The sequence below is a fragment of the Pseudophryne corroboree genome, chromosome 4, assembly GCF_028390025.1.
Source record: "Pseudophryne corroboree isolate aPseCor3 chromosome 4, aPseCor3.hap2, whole genome shotgun sequence".
NCBI classification, from domain to species: Eukaryota; Metazoa; Chordata; class Amphibia; order Anura; family Myobatrachidae; genus Pseudophryne; species Pseudophryne corroboree.
In genome coordinates this window covers 388,260,557-388,283,089 of record NC_086447.1, presented here as the reverse complement: position 1 = coordinate 388,283,089, position 22,533 = coordinate 388,260,557, and the positions used below count along the sequence as shown (strand labels likewise).

At 46.5% G+C, this 22,533-nt stretch overlaps 1 protein-coding gene across 6 annotated transcripts in view; it reads left to right on the top strand.

Moving 5' to 3' along the window:
- Positions 1 to 22,533, top strand: part of CILK1 (ciliogenesis associated kinase 1) — a 200,203-nt gene that overhangs the window by 45,161 nt on the left and 132,509 nt on the right. For 4 of the 6 annotated variants that reach the window (XM_063916695.1, XM_063916694.1, XM_063916698.1 and 1 more), the window contains exons 2-3: positions 9,955 to 10,164; positions 21,582 to 21,636. In XM_063916695.1, coding sequence (XP_063772765.1) covers positions 10,064 to 10,164; positions 21,582 to 21,636 — 156 coding nt within the window. In that variant the 5' untranslated portion in view covers positions 9,955 to 10,063. Of the gene's footprint in view, positions 1 to 133; positions 323 to 9,954; positions 10,165 to 21,581; positions 21,637 to 22,533 lie in introns of all 6 variants that reach the window. The other 2 variants (XM_063916696.1, XM_063916697.1) reach the window with 1 other exon arrangement.

Here is a 22,533-nt window from a genome sequence, read left to right as displayed (position 1 = left end):
TCTTTCTTTTAGAGTGCCCAGTCTCCTGCGGAGCCCGTCTGTTCCCCATGGTCCTTACGGAGTACCCAGCATCCACTACGGACTACGAGAAATAGAATTACCGGTGAGTAATTTTCTTATTATTTCTTACCAGCATCTATCCATCTACTATATCATAGACACCGATGTGAACAAGCCTGTGTGAAACGTACGTCATCGGCAAACCAGCTGTTTCCGGGGGCATGGTGTTCCGACTCGGCGTCTGGCTCTTTGAGCGGCTCCCTGCTTGGTGCTGTGGATTCCCAAATGGCGAAATATAGGAGTACACACACGCATCTCTTAGGTAATCAGAGCGGCTCTCTCATCCACAGGACGCTACTTGCCTCCTCTGCACTGTGTCCTTCACAGCATAGGAGGGGGTAAGTGTCTTTGAGGACAGCAGAGGCTGCTCGCACTTCTTTCTTCTGCCCCGGTGCTGGCGTTACCCCACTCTCATCTATCCCATTCACTGCCTATGGGCACATGGGACGACAGTAGAAGGGGGAATTAGCCCTCAAGCGCCAAGACACTTTTTTATCTATTAGATCATCTTACACACGGTTGCTGATTCTCAAAATATGCTATGCAATATTGGTGATATTTACTCCATACTCCCTTTATTGTTTTCTAATTATAGACACTGAACCTGTATGATTTGAATATATCACTCCGTTTCGGTGTCCGCTCTCGGCAGAGATCCTTGTGAGTGTAAAGGGTATATAAATATCTTGCTATACCCGCTGCTTATAGAATGATATCCGTGGCATCACATCAAGTTTGAATTGTTAGAGTTTTCTATAATGAAACTGCAGGAGAGGTGTTGTCCGAACCTATTCAACTAGGGCATGCCACCATATGACATTTTTGGTATTGGCTTCATGTTTCCTTAATTGAGAATACACGAGGACACCGTCTTACCACGTGTTGTATCTCAAGTGATATCCATGGTATCGTATTAGTTTGAACTGTGCCGACCAGTTGCAACATCTTATTATCTGTTATGTAAAGTTGTGTCTGTGGCATCATACTGGTTGGAACCGCCCTATACTGCATGGCAGGCCTATTTTATACAATAAGCAGATAACTATTATGGCATAAATCCTTTTTGGGTTGAATCAATCCAAAGATCAAATCATACAGGTAACCAATACTGCTATTTCTCTGACGTCCTAGTGGATGCTGGGACTCCGTAAGGACCATGGGGATATAGCGGCTCCGCAGGAGACAGGGCACAAAATAAAAGCTTAAGGATCAGGTGGTGTGCACTGGCTCCTCCCCCTATGACCCTCCTCCAAGCCTCAGTTAGATTTTTGTGCCCGGCCGAGAAGGGTGCAATCTAGGTGGCTCTCCTGAGCTGCTTAGAATAAAAGTTTAGTTAGGTTTTTTTATTTTCAGTGAGTCCTGCTGGCAACAGGCTCACTGCATCGTGGGACTAAGGGGAGAAGAAACGGACTCACCTGAGTGCAGAGTGGATCGGGTTTCTTAGGCTACTGGACACTAGCTCCAGAGGGACGATCACAGGTTCAGCCTGGATGGGTCACCGGAGCCGCGCCGCCGTCCCCCTTACAGAGCCAGAAGAGACGAAGAGGTCCGGTGAAATCGGCGGCAGAAGACATCCTGTCTTCAGACTAAGGTAGCGCACAGCACCGCAGCTGTGCGCCATTGCTCTCAGCACACTTCACACTCCGGTCACTGAGGGTGCAGGGCGCTGGGGGGGGAGCGCCCTGAGACGCAATATAACAGAATACCTTAGGTGGCAAAACAGAATACATCACATATAGCTCCTGGGCTATATGGATGTATTTTAATCCCCTGCCATTTTACACAAAAAAGCGGGAGATAAGGACGTCGTGAAGGGGCGGAGCCTATCTCCTCAGCACACAAGCACCATTTTCCCTCACAGCTCCGCTGGAAGGACGGCTCCCTGACTCTCCCCTGCAGTCCTGCTTCAGAATCAGGGTAAAAAAGAGAAGGGGGGGCATTGTTGGCAGCAAATAACAAAAATTAACAGCAGCTATAAGGGAATAACACTTATATAAGGTTATCCCTGTATATATATATATAGCGCTGGGTGTGTGCTGGCAGACTCTCCCTCTGTCTCTCCAAAGGGCTAAGTGGGGTCCTGTCCTCTATCAGAGCATTCCCGGTGTGTGTGTGCTGTGTGTCGGTACGCGTGTGTCGACATGTATGAGGAGGAAAATTATGTGGAGGCGGAGCAGTTGCCTGCGTTGGTGATGTCACCCCCTAGGGCAGTGATTTTCAACCTTTTTTCACTCGCGGCACACCGAACAATATTTTAAAATTGCCAAGGCACACCATCAATTCCCCACAGAAAAAAAACCCAAAAACACACATTGGCCCTCATAGTGAAAAAAAAAATCCATACATACATTGGCATACACAGAAAAAAACAATCACATTGCTCCCCACATAAATCCTGTTGCTCCCCACATAAATTATTCACATTGTTCCCCCCATAAATTCATAAATCCTTATTCTCCCCACATGAATCCTATTGTTCCCCACAGGAGAAAAAAAAAATAACAAATATTAGCCCCTACCAGTCAGCTGTCTTCCTCCCTGTCCCTCAGTGGCGGGAGTGGTTCATAGTGGAGTACTGCGAATACTGAGCAGTGGGCGGTCAGGCAGGTGTGGATGTGGGTGGGCAAGGAAAGCTGTGTATGCAGGCAGGAACTGGAAGATGTGTATGCAGGCGGGTGGGCTGGCTGGGTGGTGAGACGCGGCGGCGTGACCTATGATATCACACCGCCGCGTCTTCAAGGCATACATCACGGCCGGAGCATGACTGATCCTTTAAGAAGAGCCCGGGCCAACAGTTCACTCTGAAGGTGCAGGAAGCTGCTCTGGCTCTGCGGCACACCTTGCAACTGGTCGCGGCACACTAGTGTGCCACGGCACACTGGTTGAAAAAGCCTGCCCTAGGGAGTCGACACCTGACTGGATGATTGTATTTAAACAATTAAGTGATAATGTCAGCAATTTGCAAAAAACTGTTGACGACATGAGACAGCCGGCAAATCAGTTAGTGCCTGTCCAGGCGTCTCAGACACCGTCAGGGGCGCTAAAACGCCCGTTACCTCAGTGGGTCGACACAGACCCTGACACAGATACTGAGTCTAGTGTCGACGGTGACGAGACAAACGTAATGTCCAGTAGGGCCACACGTTACATGATCACGGCAATGAAAGAGGCATTGAACCTTTCTGACACTACAAGTACCACAAAGAAGGGTATTATGTGGGGTGAGAAAAAACTACCAATATTTTTTCCTGAGTCAGAGGAAATAAATGAGGTGTGTGAAAAAGCATGGGTTTCTCCCGATAAAAAACAGCTAATTTCTAAAAAATTATTAGCATTATATCCTTTCCCGCCAGAGGTTAGGGCGCGTTGGGAAACACCCCCTAGGGTAGATAAGGCGCTCACACGTTTATCTAAACAAGTAGCGTTACCGTCTCCTGATACGGCTACCCTCAAAGAACCAGCTGATAGAAGGCTGGAAAATATCCTAAAAAGTATATACACACATACTGGTGTTATACTGCGACCAGCAATCGCCTCAGCCTGGATGTGCAGTGCTGGAGTCGCATGGTCGGATTCCCTGACTGAGAATATTGATACCCTGGATAGGGACAATATTTTGTTAACTATAGAACATTTAAAGGATGCATTATTATATATGCGTGATGCACAGAGGGATATTTGCACCCTGGCATCAAGAGTAAGTGCTATGTCCATCTCTGCCAGAAGAGCGTTGTGGACGCGACAGTGGTCAGGGGATGCGGATTCCAAACGGCACATGGAAGTATTGCCGTATAAAGGGGAGGAGTTATTTGGGGCTGGTCTATCGGACCTGGTGGCCACGGCAACGGCTGGAAAATCCACCTTTTTACCCCAGGTCACTCCACATCAGCAGAAAAAGACACCGTCTTTTCAATCTCAGTCCTTTCGTTCCCATAAGTACAAGCGAGCAAAAGGCCACTCCTTTCTGCCCCGGGGCAGAGGAAGAGGAAAAAGACTGCACCATGCAGCCGCTTCCCAAGAGCAGAAGCCCTCCCCTGCTTCTGCCAAGTCTTCAGCATGACGCTGGGGCTTTACAAGCAGACTCAGATATGGTGGGGGCCCGTCTCAAAAATTTCAACGCGCAGTGGGCTCACTCGCAAGTGGATCCCTGGATTCTACAGGTAGTATCGCAGGGGTACAAACTGGAATTCGAGGCGTTTCCCCCTCATCGTTTCCTGAAGTCTGCTTTACCAAAGTCTCCCTCCGACAGGGAGGCAGTTCTAGAAGCCATTCACAAGCTGTATTCCCAGCAGGTGATAATCAAGGTACCCCTCCTGCAACAAGGAAAGGGGTATTATTCCACGCTGTTTGTGGTACCGAAGCCGGACGGCTCGGTGAGACCAATTTTAAATCTGAAATCCTTGAACACTTACATAAAAAGGTTCAAATTCAAGATGGGGTCACTCAGAGCAGTGATAGCGAACCTGGAAGAAGGGGACTATATGGTGTCTCTGGACATCAAAGATGCTTATCTCCACGTCCCGATATACCCTTCTCAACAAGGGTACCTCAGGTTTGTAGTACAAAACTGTCATTATCAGTTTCAGACGCTGCCGTTTGGATTGTCCACGGCACCTCGGGTCTTTACCAAGGTAATGGCCGAAATGATGATTCTTCTACGAAGAAAAGGCATTTCAATTATCCCTTACTTGGACGATCTCCTGATAAGGGCAAGATCCAGGGAACAGTTAGAAGTCGGAGTAGCACTATCTCAGGTAGTGTTACGTCAGCACGGGTGGATTCTAAATATTCCAAAATCGCAGCTGATTCCAACGACACGTCTACTGTTCCTAGGAATGATTCTGGACACAGTCCAGAAGAAGGTGTTTCTCCCGGAGGAGAAGGCCAGGGAGTTATCCGAGCTAGTCAGGAACCTCCTAAAACCAGGACAGGTCTCAGTGCATCAGTGCACGAGGGTCCTGGGGAAAATGGTGGCTTCTTACGAAGCGATTCCATTCGGAAGATTCCATGCAAGAACATTTCAGTGGGATCTACTGGACAAATGGTCCGGATCGCATCTGCAGATGCATCAGCGGATAACCCTGTCGCCAAGGACAAGGGTGTCTCTCCTGTGGTGGCTGCAGAGTGCTCATCTACTAGAGGGCCGCAGATTTGGCATTCAGGATTGGATCCTGGTAACCACGGATGCCAGCCTGAGAGGCTGGGGAGCAGTCACACAGGGAAGGAATTTCCAGGGCCTGTGGTCAAGCTTGGAAACGTCTCTTCATATAAACATTCTGGAACTAAGGGCCATTTACAATGCCCTAAGTCAAGCAAAACCTCTGCTTCAGGGTCAGGCGGTGTTGATCCAATCGGACAACATCACGTCAGTCGCCCACGTAAACAGACAGGGCGGCACGAGAAGCAGGAGGGCAATGGCAGAAGCTGCAAGGATTCTTCGCTGGGCGGAAAATCATGTGATAGCACTGTCAGCAGTATTCATTCCGGGAGTGGACAACTGGGAAGCAGACTTCCTCAGCAGACACGACCTTCACCCGGGAGAGTGGGGACTTCACCCAGAAGTCTTCCACCTGATTGTAAACCGTTGGGAAAAACCAAAGGTGGACATGATGGCGTCACGTCTAAACAAAAAACTGGACAGATATTGCGCCAGGTCAAGGGACCCTCAGGCAATAGCAGTGGACGCTCTGGTAACGCCGTGGGTGTACCAGTCAGTGTATGTGTTCCCTCCTCTGCCTCTCATACCAAAAGTACTGAGAATCATAAGAAGGAGAGGAGTAAGAACTATACTCGTGGTTCCGGATTGGCCAAGACGGACTTGGTACCCGGAACTTCAAGAGATGCTCACGGACGAACCGTGGCCTCTACCTCTAAGAAAGGACCTGCTACTGCAGGGGCCTTGTCTGTTCCAAGACTTACCGCGGCTGCGTTTGACGGCATGGCGGTTGAACGCCGGATCCTGAGGGAAAAAGGCATTCCAGAAGAAGTCATCCCTACTCTGGTCAAAGCCAGGAAGGACGTAACCGCAAAACATTATCACCGCATTTGGCGTAAATATGTTGCGTGGTGTGAGGCCAAGAAGGCCCCTACAGAGGAATTTCAACTGGGTCGTTTCCTTCATTTCCTGCAAACAGGACTGTCTATGGGCCTAAAATTAGGGTCCATTAAGGTTCAAATTTCGGCCCTGTCGATTTTCTTCCAGAAAGAACTGGCTTCAGTACCTGAAGTTCAGACATTTGTAAAAGGGGTGCTGCACATACAGCCTCCTTTTGTGCCTCCAGTGGCACCTTGGGATCTCAATGTGGTGTTGAGTTTTCTAAAGTCACATTGGTTTGAACCACTTTCCACTGTGGACTTAAAATATCTCACATGGAAGGTGTCGATGCTGTTAGCCTTGGCTTCAGCCAGGCGTGTGTCAGAATTGGCGGCTTTATCATATAAAAGCCCTTACTTGATATTTCATTCTGACAGGGCGGAATTGAGGACTCGTCCTCAATTTCTACCTAAGGTGGTTTCTGCATTTCACATGAACCAACCTATTGTGGTACCTGCGGCTACCAGGGACTTAGAGGACTCTAAGTTGCTTGACGTTGTCAGGGCCTTGAAAATATATGTTTCCAGGACGGCTGGGGTCAGAAAATCTGACTCGCTGTTTATCCTGTATGCACCCAACAAGCTGGGTGCACCTGCTTCTAAGCAGACGATTGCTCGTTGGATTTGTAGTACAATTCAGCTTGCACATTCTGTGGCAGGATTGCCACAGCCAAAATCAGTAAAAGCCCATTCCACAAGGAAGGTGGGCTCATCTTGGGCGGCTGCCCGAGGGGTCTCGGCTTTACAACTTTGCCGAGCAGCTACTTGGTCAGGGGCAAACACGTTTGCTAAATTCTACAAATTTGATACCCTGGCTGAGGAGGACCTGGAGTTCTCTCATTCGGTGCTGCAGAGTCATCCGCACTCTCCCGCCCGTTTGGGAGCTTTGGTATAATCCCCATGGTCCTTACGGAGTCCCAGCATCCACTAGGACGTCAGAGAAAATAAGATTTTACTTACCGATAAATCTATTTCTCGTAGTCCGTAGTGGATGCTGGGCGCCCATCCCTAGTGCGGATTGTCTGCAATACTTGTATATAGTTATTGTTACAAAAATTCGGGTTATTATTGTTGTGAGCCATCTTTTCAGAGGCTCCTTTGCGTTTATCATACTGTTAACTGGGTTCAGATCACAAGTTGTACGGTGTGATTGGTGTGGCTGGTATGAGTCTTACCCGGGATTCAATATCCTTCCTTATTATGTACGCTCGTCCGGGCACAGTATCCTAACTGAGGCTTGGAGGAGGGTCATAGGCGGAGGAGCCAGTGCACACCACCTGATCCTTAAGCTTTTATTTTGTGCCCTGTCTCCTGCGGAGCCGCTATATCCCCATGGTCCTTACGGAGTCCCAGCATCCACTACGGACTACGAGAAATAGATTTATCGGTAAGTAAAATCTTATTTTACACTAGAGGAGCATTTCAACATGTTTAATTATAAAGAGAAACCAACTAAGGACCAGTAGTTATATTATACCAGATGAGCTTTAAACTATAAATACCACTGATACAGCAACCGGATACTTTGTATATGTGTTGTAGCAAAACCTTTAGAGATGTATTGAAACCAGGTTTGCTGAGATGCATTATAACATGATACATAGAAATGGAGTGGTCTTCAGGTTGCCGAATGTTGGGATCCCGGTGCACAGTATACAGGCGCCGGAATCCCGACACCCGGCATACCGACAGGTATTCTCCCTCGTGGGGGTCCACGACCCCCCTGGAGGGAGAATAAAAAGCGTAGCGCGCCACCGTGGCCGCAGCGTGGCGAACGCAGCGAGCCCGCAAGGGGCTCATTTGCGCTTGCCACGCTGTCGGTATGCCGGCGGTCGGGCTCCCGGCGCCGGTATGCTGGTCGCCGGGAGCCCGGCCGCCGGCATACCGTACTACACCCATAGAAATGTATACAAATGCACCCCCTCCCACCGCACCAGCCCCTCCCCCACCCGCGGCACTCCCGGACCCCCTCCCCCATCGACGTCTCCCCCGCACCCGCCACTCCCCCAACCACAGCACCTACTAGGTGATTCATCAGGCCTTGCATGCGCTGTTCACGCCGTTGCAAGGGGCTATGACCCCTTTACCATTGCGCGTGTGTGTGTGTGTATATATATATATATATATATATATATATATATATATATATATATATGTATGTATAATGTGTGTGTATGTATATACATACATACATACATACATATACATTTTGAGGAGCAGTCAGATTTTTAAACTGCAGTAAAGGTTATTTAAAAAAGTGAATTTAACAGCAGTTATTTACTACTTCTACTTTGAAACCCATTACATGAGTATAGTACATCAATTCTGCAACCTCTTGGAGTAGGCCCTCTGAACCTCAAATAGATATTGCAAACCTGTACTGGTATGTAGTTACGTCCACGGCACCCATAGAGTGGTAATAGTACCTGTGGCCCGCAAAGGGCTTCGTTGCGCTCACGCCCCCATACTCCGCCCCCGCCGGGCATCTAAAAGCCGTGATTCTGGCGTCGGTATGGTGAGACCGCCGGTCATGCAAACCCAACACCCTGTGCCTAGTTCAGAGGCTTGATTGCAGTGACATCCATGTCCTGCTACTCAGCTAGCTTATTTTGTGTTTGGTAATTCAGTATATTCGAGAGGTATGCAACAAGTTTCCAGATGTGCAGTGCAGGCCATAGTTGAGGTATAAGCAAGAGTGACTGTGGCCCAGTTAGAGAAGGAGGCAGGATTCTTATTTAAGCCTTGGATGCAGTCAGATTGCTTAGAAATTAAGCATACATCTCTCCGTGTGTACCCCCCTTTACAGTGGCTTTCTACTTTGATATAACAATCTTTTCAGGCACCTGTCACTTGCTTCTCTGTTTTGCAAAGCTGTAACCATTGTAAGAATGTATTGAATGTTAAGCTAGAAATTTTTTAAATGTACTGTTCACATTTACAGTAACTATGATTGCTTTGAGATTTATTGACTCTGGCTGATGTTCATCCCCCAAGAGCATTCCATTTATGCCAAGGACTTGTTGCTGAGGGAGGCAGCACATAATGTGCTATTTGTTCTCCATGGAGATTTATACAGGAAGTCAGGCTAATTACTACTGCACAGTGCTGTTTCTTCATGTCTCGTGTGTGTTACCGCACATAAAGTAATACTACTGTATGAATGTTTTGAACTGTTCATATTTGCAGTGTCTTTGCATTTTAATTGTGCAAAACTAAACCTTCCTTTGATTTATGTATTATGTGTATATATATATATATATATATATATATATATATATATATATTCTCCATTACATCTTTAAGCATCTTTTGCTTTACGTTTCTTTAGTTGTAGTTTTCTTTTGTGGTAGATACATGTACAAACGGGAAATCCTGAAAGCAACAATAACAAAAAGATCACTGTGGAAGGATGTAAGAATAATCGTTATATATTGACCATTTCTATTTTTTTTTTTTTTTTTCAAACACCTATTATTCTTGTAGTGTCATGTACTGCCGTGGCAACCACGGGCACATTATTCATTATGAGAGGCTTTTAAATGTCCATCTGAGCCCAGTCTGCATTATGCTTGCTTAAAGTTAACTAACTTTGCTATATGTTTTGATTTAATGAATATATTCTGAAACTTACTTCTATAAATGCCACATGTAGTGATGTGGTTTTATAAAGATTTGAAGTGAATAATATATTGTAAGGTAGTTGTGGTGTATAAATGTTAACTGCCATGTAATAACGTGTTTATTACTAAACACTGTAAATTAAATGGTAGCTTACATCCTGTTTTAAATTGTCATTCACAGCATGGCAATATCTGTCTCCTTTCACTGTGATTCTATCGAGAAGATTCACTGTTACTGTTGGAATACGCTGTTCCTATTGAAATGTCCCTTCCATCCTTGATGTGTCACCATGAATCGTTACACAACATTCAAACAGCTTGGAGATGGCACCTATGGCTCCGTCCTTCTTGCAAGAAGCACAGAATCTGGAGAGCTGGTTGCTATTAAAAAGTAAAACCTTTTCTTTCTAGTTTAGTTTTATTATTTCAGTATCCGTTTGGCAATATAATGTTATTTCTGCTAATGAAGATACACTACCAGTAAACAATTGCTCATTTTAGTTTTGATAGAGTAAGTGCCATTATTATAGTTTGTGTTTTTGTTATGTTGTTAAAGCTGGGGAGTTATCTAATGTAATGAGTGCTTGGATTCAGAAATGTTATGTGAATAATGAATGCATATAATGTGGGTATTCAAATAGCTGTGGGGTTTACTAGTCAAAATCCCAGAGGTGTGGGGAAAGGTAATTTAATTAGTCTTTCTCTTACGTGCTAGAGGATGCTGGGGACTCCGTAAGGAACATTGGATATAGACGGGCTCCGCAGGAGATAGGGCACCTAAAAAGAAATTTGACTATGGGTGTGCACTGGCTCCTCCCTCTATGCCCCTCCTCCAGACCTCAGTTAGATTCTGTGCCCAGAGGAGAAAGGGTACACTGCAGAGAGATCTCCAGAGTTTTCTGTTTTGAAGAATTTGTTAGGTTTTTTATTTTCAGGGAGTCCTGTTGGCAACAGGCTCCCTGCATCGTGGGGCCGAGGAGAGAGAAGCAGAGCTGGCTTGTCAAGTTGGGCTCTGTTTCTAAGGCTTAAAGATGTAGTGAATGCAGCCCTGCGCTGTTATGTGAGCAGCTGGTCTTAAATCAATGGAATTCACCCTCAAAATTCCACAAGTGCAAATATTGGTATATAGAAAGAAAGATAAAAACCAGCGCTGTTATTATTTTATAATAAAAACAATAAACACCGTTATATAAAACGTCTGACTAAGCTGTTATGCGAGCTGTTCCAATGGGGTCTTCAGGATGATTCAACGTAATTAGAAAGACACTCACTTTCAAATTCAGTCTCGCATTCCCATAAAGGTATCTTTTATATTGATAGCAGAGTAAAAGATGATTTTTTCCAATGAGACAGCAAACAATAAGAATAAGACTTACATTAAAATTCAGTCTCGAGTACACTGAAAGGTTTCTTTATCTCCCACACGTTGTAGACAGGAGACCAGCAGACCGATGTAGTTAAAATCACACACAGATTTATTTGATGAGACTAAAACACACATGGAATCTGCAACAAGAAACGTCACGCAATAGATGGATGTTTGTTACAGCATGGATACTTCAACGCGTTTCAAGGAGTCTCTCCCCTTTCTCAAGAAGTTCTTGAGAAAGGGGAGAGAATCCTTGAAACGCGTTGAAGTATCCATGCTGTGACAAACATCCATCTATTGCGTGACGTTTCTTGTTGCAGATTCCATGTGTGTTTTAGTCTCATCAAATAAATCTGTGTGTGATTTTAACTACATCGGTCTGCTGGTCTCCTGTCTACAACGTGTGGGAGATAAAGAAATCTTTCAGTGTACTCGAGACTGAATTTTAATGTAAGTCGTATTCTTATTGTTTGCTGTCTCATTGGAAAAAATCATCTTTTACTCTATCAATATAAAAGATACCTTTATGGGAATGCAAGACTGAATTTGAAAGTGAGTGTCTTTCTAATTACGTTGAATCATCCTGAAGACCCCATTGGAACAGCTCGCATAACAGCTTAGTCAGACGTTTTATATATAACGGTGTTTATTGTTTTTATTATAAAATAATAACAGCGCTGGTTTTTATCTTTCTTTCTATATACCAATATCTGTTTCTAAGGCTACTGGACACCATTAGCTCCAGAGGGAGTCGGAACACAGGTCTCACCTGGGGTTCGTCCCGGAGTCGCGCCGCCGTCCTCCTCACAGATGCCGAAGATAGAAGCCGGGTGAGTATGAGAAGGCAGAAGACATCATAGGCGGCAGAAGGCATCAGATCTTCATGAGGTAAGGCGCGCAGCGGTAAGCTGCGCGCCATTGCTCCCAGTCACACACACACAGAGCAGCACTGAAGGGTGCAGGGCGCAGGGGGGGGGCGCCCTGGGCAGCAATAAACCTCACATTTGGGCACTGACAAGGTAGATTAGGCTGCTGGGCAGTAATTCTACGACCCCCCCGCCATTTTCTATAAAAAAATCACTGGGACCGAAGCCCGCCATCGGGTGGGCGGAGCTTGGTTCCCAGCACTAACCAGCGCCATTTTCTCCACAGAAGCTGCATGAGGAAAACGCTGGCTCCCTGGTCTCTCCCCTGCTGAACATTCAGGCTGGAAAAAAGAGGAGGGGGGGCATTTTGAGCGCAGTGAGTGGGAATCTGGTCATTTTATATATACAGGTTGAGTATCCCTTATCCAAAATGCTTGGGACCAGAGGTATTTTGGATATGGGATTTTTCCGTATTTTGGAATAATTGCATACCATAATGAGATATCATGGTGATGGGACCTAAATCTAAGCACAGAATGTATTTATGTAACATATACACCTTATACACACAGCCTGAAGGTCATTTTAGCCAATATATTTTTATAACTTTGTGCATTAAACAAAGTGTGTCTACATTCACACAATTCATTTATGTTTCATATACACCTTATACACACAGCCTGAAGGTCATTTAATACAATATTTTTAATAACTTTGTGTATTAAACAAAGTTTGTGTACATTGATCCATCAGAAAACAAAGGTTTCACTATTTCACTCTCACTCAAAGTCCGTATTTCGGAATATTCCGTATTTCGGAATATTTGGATATGGGATACTCAACCTGTGTGTACGTGTATATGTGTGTGTGTATGTATGTATGTGTATATATATATATATATATATATATATATATATATATATATAAAAAGCGCTATCTGGTCATATTTTTCCAGTGTTATTAAGCGCTGGTGTGTGCTGGCATACTCTCTCTCTGTCTCTCCTAAGGGCCTGGTTGGGGTTTTGTCCCCTTATAGGTTAATCCCTGTGTGTGTGGGGTGTCGGTACGTGTGTGTCGACATGTCTGAGGCGGAAGGCTTCTCAAAGGAGGAAGTGGAGCAAATGAGTGGTGTGTCCCCGTCGGTTGTGCCGACTCCAGATTGGATGGACATGTGGCATATGTTGAATGCAAGTGTGGCATCTTTACATAAAAAGCTTGATCAGGCTGATTTAGGGGGGACATCAGGGGATCAATCCTCAGATTGGACCGACTCACAGGGCCCGTCGGGGTCTCAAAAGCGTCCCTTAACACAAGACACAACTACCGACACGGATTCTGATTCCAGTGTCGACCACGATGAAGTAAAATTGCACCCTAGGGTGACTAAAACCATTCAGTGTATGATTGTGGCAATAAGGGATGTGTTGCATATTGTGGATGAACCCTCTGTCCCCGACACAAGGGTACACATGTTTAAGGAAAAGAAACAGATTATTAACTTTCCCACATCTCATGAATTAAATGAATTCTTTGGAAAAGCTTGGGAGACTCCGGATAAGAGACCGCAGATCCCCAAAAGAATTTATATGGCATACCCTTTCCCTAAGCAGGACAGGGAGATTTGGGAATCACCCCCCACTGTGGACAAAGCCCTGACGCGCTTGTCCAAGAAAGTGGCGCTACCGTCTCCTGACACAGCAGCCCTTAAGGACCCTGCAGATCGCAGGCAAGAAACTACCTTAAAGTGTATTTATTCTCATACGGGTGCTGTGCTAAGACCGACAATTGCGTCGGCATGGGTGTGTAGCGCAATTGCAGCTTGGACAGATGAGCTGACAGATCAATTTGATAATATGGATAAGGATACTATATTCCTAACTCTAGCCCATATTAAAGATGCAGTCTTATTTATGAGGGATGCTCAAAGGGACATTGGATTGCTAGCTTCTAGGGCCAATGCCATGTCTGTCTCAGCGAGAAGAGTCTTATGGACTCGCCAATGGACGGGTGATGCGGATTCCAAGAAACATATGGAAGTACTACCCTACAAGGGTGATGTATTGTTTGGGGGATGGGCTGACGAACCTGGTTTCCACCGCTACAGCAGGTAAATCAAATTTTTTACCTTATATACCCCAACAGCAAAAGAAAGTAACACCCTATCAGATGCAGTCCTTTCGGTTGCACAAGTCCAAAAGAGGTCGGGTATCCTCTTTCCTCGCCAGAGGTAAGGGCAGAGGCAAGAGAGCACCTGCTTCGGCAGGTGCCCAGGAACCAAAGTCCTCCCCGGCTGCTCCAAAACCCACAGCATGACGCTGGGGCTCCCCTGAGGGAGTCCGCACCGGTGGGGGCACGTCTTCGACTTTTCAGTCAGGCCTGGGTCAGTTCGGACCTGAATCCCTGGGTGTTGGAAATAGTTTCCCAGGGTTACAAACTGGAATTCGAGGAGGTGCCCCGCGCCGACTTTTCAAATCGGCCCTACCAGCTTCCACATCGGAAAGGGATGTAGTGTTAGCTGCAATTCAAAAGCTGTGTATACAGCAAGTGATAATCAAGGTTCCCCTGCACCAGCAGGGAAGAGGTTACTACTCAACCCTATTTGTGGTCCCGAAACCGGACGGTTCGGTCAGACTGATTTTGAATCTGAAATCCCTAAACCTGTACATAAAAAGATTCAAAATGGAATCACTCAGAGCGATAATAGCCAACATGGAGGAGGGGGAGTTTATGGTGTCTCTGGACATAAAGGATGCGTACCTTCATGTCCCCATATATGCCCCCCACCATATACGTGAGGGATTTGGCCCCGTTTCGGACCATCTCAGTCCGACGTTAAAAAAATGTCGGACTGAGATGAGGGACCTTAGTGGAGGAGAGGGGGGAGAGTCGCGGGGAGACGGGGGGAGAGCAGTGCTGGAGGATGTCACAGCCGCGTCCACTCGGCTCCAGCAAGTGAGACTTCGCTTGCTGGAGCTGGGTGGACGCTGTCGGAGGGACGTGGAGACATGAGATGGGGGAGCGGGGCGGCGAGCTGCAGAGCACTACCTCGGATGGGCGCCCCTCGGCCAGGCTCCCGACAGCGCACTCTGGCCGCCGCTGACGGGTCCTCCGCCGCCTGACAGGTACCCCCGGCTGCTGCAGTTACCTCTCCCTGGCCGCCGCTGACGGATAGAGGCAGAGAGACAGGGGGGGGGGAGCCGCGGGCAGACGGGTGAGTGCAGCGCCTATATAGCCGCTGCTATAGCGCTTCTCTCCACCGTTTGCCCGCGGCTCTAAGCTCCTGCATCTCAATTCGACTTTTTTTAAAGTCGCATTGATAATGCATTGAATAGCCCAGGTCGGATCCATTCCGACAAATGAATGTCTGAATGGATCCGACTTCAATTGAATATACCCCAATGTCTCTGGTGTTGTAGACTTTTTCTGGATTAGGCTGAAGTGAAAAATACACTACAGAATTTACCTTGACCTTTTCGCCAAACCTGCCAAAAATACCATGTTTGTTTAGGTGTTTGCCATCTTCTAAGTGTCTGGAACCACTTTTTACATGATTTGCTCACCTACATAGATATTAGAGGTATGGTGTACCCACACTTTGGTTCCTGTGATTGTAGAACTATAACCTATTTTAGCTGTAACAGCATCCATTTTTCCAATCTGTTGCTCAGATGCTTAGTAATGTAATTCATAACCTAACAGGAGAACATTTCAACTCTCCCAAGCAGGCATCACAAATTATTAACTGACCCATCAATTTCTTCAGAACCCTTTTGGGGGGAAAACTGTATTGTTTGCTTACACACCTAATAGTGGAGCCAATCCTGAGCGCTACCACATTTTCAGAAATTATTACGTCAATAATGTTTTTCCTTGTTTTCTCTGACGTCCTAGTGGATGCTGGGAACTCCGTAAGGACCATGGGGAATAGCGGCTCCGCAGGAGACAGGGCACATCTAAAGAAAGCTTTAGGATCACCTGGTGTGCACTGGCTCCTCCCCCTATGACCTTCCTCCAAGCCTCAGTTAGATTTTCTGTGCCCGACGAGAAGGGTGCACACTAGGGGCTCTCCTGAGCTCTTTGTGAAAGTTTTAGTTTAGGTTTATTATTTTCAGTGAGACCTGCTGGCAACAGGCTCACTGCATCGAGGGACTAAGGGGAGAAGAAGCGAACTCACCTGCGTGCAGAGTGGATTGGGCTTCTTAGGCTACTGGACATTAGCTCCAGAGGGACGATCACAGGTTCAGCCTGGATGGGTCACCGGAGCCGCGCTGCCGGCCCCCTTACAGAGCCAGAAGAGCGAAGAGGTCCGGAAAAATCGGCGGCAGAAGACTTTCCTGTCTTCAGATAAAGGTAGGCGCACAGCACCGCAGCTGTGCGCCATTGCTCTCAGCACACTTCACACTCCGGTCACTGAGGGTGCAGGGCGCTGGGGGGGCAGCGCCCTGAGACGCAATAAATCGATAGAAAACCTTTTATGGCTAAAATAAATGCATCACATATAACTCCTGGGCTATATGGATGCATTTAACCCCTGCCAAAACATACAAGAAAACGGATGATAAGGACGCCGAGAAAGGGGCGGAGCCTATCTCCTCAGCACACTGGCGCCATTTTCCCTCACAGCTCAGTTGGAGGGAAGCTCCCTGGCTCTCCCCTGCAGTCACTACACTACAGAAAGGGGTTAAAGAGAGGGGGGCACAAATTAGGCGCAGTATAAACAATACAGCAGCTATAAAGGGAAAAACACTTATATAAGGTTATCCCTGTATATATATAGCGCTCTGGTGTGTGCTGGCAAACTCTCCCTCTGTCTCCCCAAAGGGCTAGTGGGGTCCTGTCCTCTATCAGAGCATTCCCTGTGTGTGTGCTGTGTGTCGGTACGTTTGTGTCGACATGTATGAGGAGAAAAATGATGAGGAGACGGAGTAGAGTGTCTGTAATAGTGTTGTCACCCCCTGGGGGTTCGACACCTGAGTGGATGTACTGTTGAAATTGCGTGACAGTGTCAGCTTTGTATAAAAGACAGTGGTTGACATGAGACAGCCGGCTACTCAGCTTGTGCATGTCCAGACGTCTCATACAGGGGCTCTAAAGCGCCCGTTACCTCAGATACAGACGCCGACACGGATACTGACTCCTGTGTCGACGGTGAAGAGACAACCGTGATTTCCAATAGGGCCACACATTGCATGATTGAGGCAATGGAAAAAGTTTACACTCTTCTGATAGTATAAATACCACCAAAAAAAGGGGTATTATGTTTGGTGAGGAAAAAACTTCCTGTAGTTTTCCTGAATCTGAGAAATAAAATGAGGTGAGTGATGATGCGTGGGTTTCCCCCCGATAACAATTGATAATTTCTAAAAAGTTATTGGCAGTATACCTTTTCCCGCCAGAGGTTAGGGTGCGTTGGGAAACACCCCCTAGGGGGGATAAGGCGCTCACACGCTTGTAAGAACAAGGGCTCTACCCTCTCTGGAGATGGCCGCCCTTAAGGATCCTGCTGATAGAAAGCAGGAGGGTATCCTAAAATGTATTTACACACATACTGGTGTTATACTGCGACCAGCAATCGCCTCAGCCTGGATGTGCAGTGCTGGGTTGGCGTGTTCGGATTCCCTGACTGGAAATTTGATATCCTAGATAAGGACAGTATATTATTGCCTATAGAGCAATTAAAAGATGCATTTCTATATATGCATGATGCACAGCGGAATATTTGCCGACTGGCATCAAGTATAAGTGCGTTGTCCAATTATACCAGTAAAGTGGTCAGGTGATGCGGATTCCAAACGGCATTTGGAAGTATTGCCTTAACAAAAAAGGGGATGTACCCCAGGTCGCCTCTCAAAATAAGACGCCGTATTATCAGGCGCAGTCCTGGTTGGCAAGCGGACAAAAGGGTTCCTCTTTTCTGCTCGTGACAGAGGGAGAGGAAAATGGCTGCAGAGATCAGCCAGTTCCAAGGAACAGAAACTCTTTTCCGCCTCTGCCAAGCCCTCAGTATGACGCTAGGGCTTTACAAGTTCAGGCACGGTGGGGTCCCGTTCTCAATGAATTTCAGTGCGCAGTGAACTCACTCGCAAGTAGACCCCTGGATCCTTCAGGTAATATTTCAGGGGTACAAATTGGAATTCGAGACGTATCCCCCTCGCCGTTTCCAAAGGTCTGTTTTACCGACGTCTCCCGCTGACAGGGAGGCAGTTTTGGAAACCATTCACAAGCTGTATTCCCAGCAGGTGATAATCAAGATACCCCTCCTGCAACAGGGAACGGGGTATTATTCCACACTATTGTGGTACCGAAGCCAGACGGCTCGGTGAGACCGATTTTAAAATCTAAAATCTAAAATCTTTGAACACTTGCATACAGAGGTTCAAATTCAAAATTGAGTCACTCAGAGCAGTGATTGCAAACCTGGAAGAAGGGGACTACATGATGTCTCGGGACATCAAGGATGCTTACCTTCATGTCAAAATTTACCCTTCTCACCAAGGGTATTTCAGGTTATGGTACAGAACTGTCACTATCAGTTCGGACGCTGCCGTAGGGATGGTCCACGGCACCCCGGGTCTTTACCAAGGTAATGGCCGAAATGATATCCTTTCGAAGGAAGGAAATTTTAGTTATCCCTTACTTGGACGATTCCCTGATAAGGGTAAGATCCAGGGAACACTTGGAAGTCGGTGTAGCACTATCTCAGGTAGTGTTGCGGCAGCACGATTGGATTCTCAATATTCCAAAATCGCAGCTGGTTCCGACGACTTGTCTTCTGTTCCTAGGGATGATCCTGGACACAGTCCAGAAAGAAGGTGCTTCTCCCGGAGGAGAAAGCCAGGGAGTTATCCGAGCTAGTCAGGAACCTCCTAAAACCGAACCAAGTCTCAGTGCATCAATGCACAAGGGTTCTGGGTAAAAATGGTGGCTTCCTACGAAGCAATCCCATTCGGCAGATTCCACGCAAGACTTTCCAGTGGAACCTACTGGACAAATGGTCCGGGTCGCATCTTCAGATGCTTCAGCGGATAACCCTGTCACCGGGGACAAGGGTATCCCTCCTGTGGTGGTTGCAGAGTGCTCATCTTCTAGAGGGCCGCAGATTCGGCATTCGGGACTGGGTCCTGGTGGCCACGGATGCCAGCCTGCGAGGCTGGGGAGCAGTCACACAGGGAAGGAATTTCCAGGGCTTATGGTCAAGCCTGGAGACATCTCTTCATATAAACATTCTGGAACTAAGGGCCATTTACAATGCCCTAAGTCAAGCGAAACCCCTGCTTCAGGGTCAGGCGGTATTGATCCAATCGGACAACATCACGTCAGTCGCCCACGTAAACAGACAGGGCGGCACGGGAAGCAGGGGGGGCAATGGCAGAAGCTGCAAGGATTCTTCGCTGGGCGGAAGATCATGTGATAGCACTGTCAGCAGTGTTCATTCCGGGAGTGGACAACTGGGAAGCAGACTTCCTCAGCAGACACGATCTACACCCGGGAGAGTGGGGACTTCATCCAGAAGTCTTCCACATGATTGTGAACCGTTGGGAAAAACCAAAGGTGGATATGATGGCGTCCCGCCTCAACAAAAAACTGGACAGGTATTGCGCCAGGTCAAGAGACCCTCAGGCAATAGCTGTGGACGCTCTGGTAACACCGTGGGTGTTCCAGTCAGTGTATGTGTTCCCTCCTCTGCCTCTCATACCAAAAGTACTGAGAATTATACGGCAAAGGGGAGTAAGAACGATACTCGTGGCTCCGGATTGGCCAAGAAGAACTTGGTATCCGGAACTTCAAGAGATGCTCACGGACGAACCGTGGCCTCTACCTCTAAGAAAGGACCTGCTCCAGCAGGGGCCTTGTTTGTTCCAAGACTTACCGCGGCTGCGTTTGACGGCTTGGTGGTTGAACGCCGGATCCTGAAGGAAAAAGGCATTCCAGATGAAGTCATCCCTACCCTGGTCAAGGCCAGGAAGGACGTAACCGCAAAACATTATCACCGCATTTGGCGAAAATATGTTGCGTGGTGGGAGGCCAAGAAGGCCCCTACAGAGGAATTTCAACTGGGTCGTTTCCTCCATTTCCTGCAAACAGGACTGTCTATGGGCCTAAAATTAGGGTCCATTAAGGTTCAATTTTCGGCCCTGTCGATTTTCTTCCAAAAGGAACTGGCTTCAGTGCCTGAAGTTCAGACATTTGTAAAAGGGGTACTGCATATACAGCCTCCTTTTGTGCCTCCAGTGGCACCTTGGGATCTCAATGTTGTGTTGAGTTTCCTAAAGTCACATTGGTTTGAACCACTCACCACTGTGGACTTAAAATATCTCACATGGAAGGTGACGATGCTGTTAGCCCTGGCTTCAGCCAGGCGTGTGTCAGAATTGGCGGCTTTATCATATAAAAGCCCTTTTTTAATATTTCATTCTGACAGGGCAGAATTGAGGACTTGTCCTCAATTTCTACCTAAGGTGGTTTCTGCATTTCACATGAAGCAACCTATTGTGGTACCTGCGGCTACTAAGGACTTGGAGGATTCCAAGTTGCTTGACGTGGTCAGGGCCCTGTAAATATATGTTTCCAGGACGGCTGGAGTCAGAAAATCTGACTTGCTGTTTATCCTGTATGCACCCAACAAACTGGGTGCTCCTGCTTCTAAGCAGACGATTGCTCGTTGGATTTGTAGTACAATTCAGCTTGCACATTCTGTGGCAGGCCTGCCACAGCCAAAAATCTTAAAATGCCCACTCCACAAGGAAGGTGGGCTCATCTTGGGCAGCTGCCCGAGGGGTCTCGGCTTTACAACTTTGCCGAGCAGTTACTTGGTCAGGAGCAAATACGTTTGTAAAATTCTACAAATTTGATACTCTGGCTGAGGAGGACCTGGAGTTCTCTCATTCGGTGCTGCAGAGTCATCCGCACTCTCCCGCCCGTTTGGGAGCTTTGGTATAATCCCCATGGTCCTTACGGAGTTCCCAGCATCCACTAGGACGTCAGAGAAAATAAGAATTTACTTACCGATAATTCTATTTCTCGTAGTCCGTAGTGGATGCTGGGCGCCCATCCCAAGTGCGGATTGTCTGCAATACTGGTACATAATTATTGTTACCAAAAAATTCGGGTTATTGTTGTAGTGAGCCATCTTTTATAGAGGCTTCTCTATTATCATGCTGTTAACTGGGTTCAGATCACAAGTTGTACAGTGTGATTGGTGTGGCTGGTATGAGTCTTACCCGGGATTCAAAATCCTTCCTTATTGTGTACGCTCGTCCGGGCACAGTATCCTAACTGAGGCTTGGAGGAGGTCATAGGGGGAGGAGCCAGTGTACACCAGGTGATCCTAAAGCTTTCTTTAGATGTGCCCTGTCTCCTGCGGAGCCGCTATTCCCCATGGTCCTTACGGAGTTCCCAGCATCCACTACGGACTACGAGAAATAGAATTATCGGTAAGTAAATTCTTATTATTTTCTTAATTGTACATTTATTTTTTTATTCAGTTTGGAATTTTTTTTGTAATTACTCAAATATATACCCGTTATATTACAGAAATCAATTAACAATTTTTTTTTTCTTTTCACGCAACAGAATGAAAAGAAAGTTTTACTCCTGGGAGGAGTGCATGAATCTTCGAGAGCTAAAGGTGAACATTTCATTTTTATCAGTGTGTGATATTGTGGACATGTCCTGCCAGTTTTTTTTTTTTTTTTTGGGGGGGGGGGGGGGGGGGGGGGGTTGGTTCAGTACCCTGCCATTACTGACCAATGCTTTTGTGGATATTTGATCAAAACACACTCACCTGCTGCAGGTATCAACGGTTCATCTGTTTTAGGACAGTAGTTACTTATTTTACGCATACAGAATGTGTTAATCGTGAATGTAGTATGTGTTTTAGATAGGACTCTGCAGACCTTTTTAAGTTGTTTGCACGCAAACTTGTTGATTACTAATCTTGTACATTAATCACCTTGAACCTTATTGTCAGGTGTGTTTGTTTTTGTTTTTTCTCCCTATCTAGGCACTGTCAGCCCCATCTCATTTTGGTGCTCCTAAGTCTGACCTGGGTGGTTTAGGGTCATATGTAGAAAAGCTCGCAGAGAGATAAAGTACCGACCAATCAGTGCCTAACTGTCAGTGTACAGGCTGTGTTTGGAAAAAATTGACAGGAGCTGATTGGTTGATACTATAGGGGTAATTCTGAGTTGATCGCAGCTTCAAGTTTGTTAGCAATTGGGCAAAACCATGTGCACTGCAGGGGAGGCAGATACAGGTTGAGTATCCCTTATCCAAAATGCTTGGGACCAGAGGTATTTTGGATATCGGATTTTTCCGTATTTTGGAATAATTAGATGCCATAATGAGATCTTATGATGATGGGACCTAAATCCTAAGCACAGAATGCATTTATGTTACATATACACCCTAAACACACAGCCTGAAGGTAATTTTAGCCAATATTTTTTATAACTTTGTGCATTAAACAAAGTGTATCTACATTCACACATTTCATTTATGTTTCATATACACCTTATATACACAG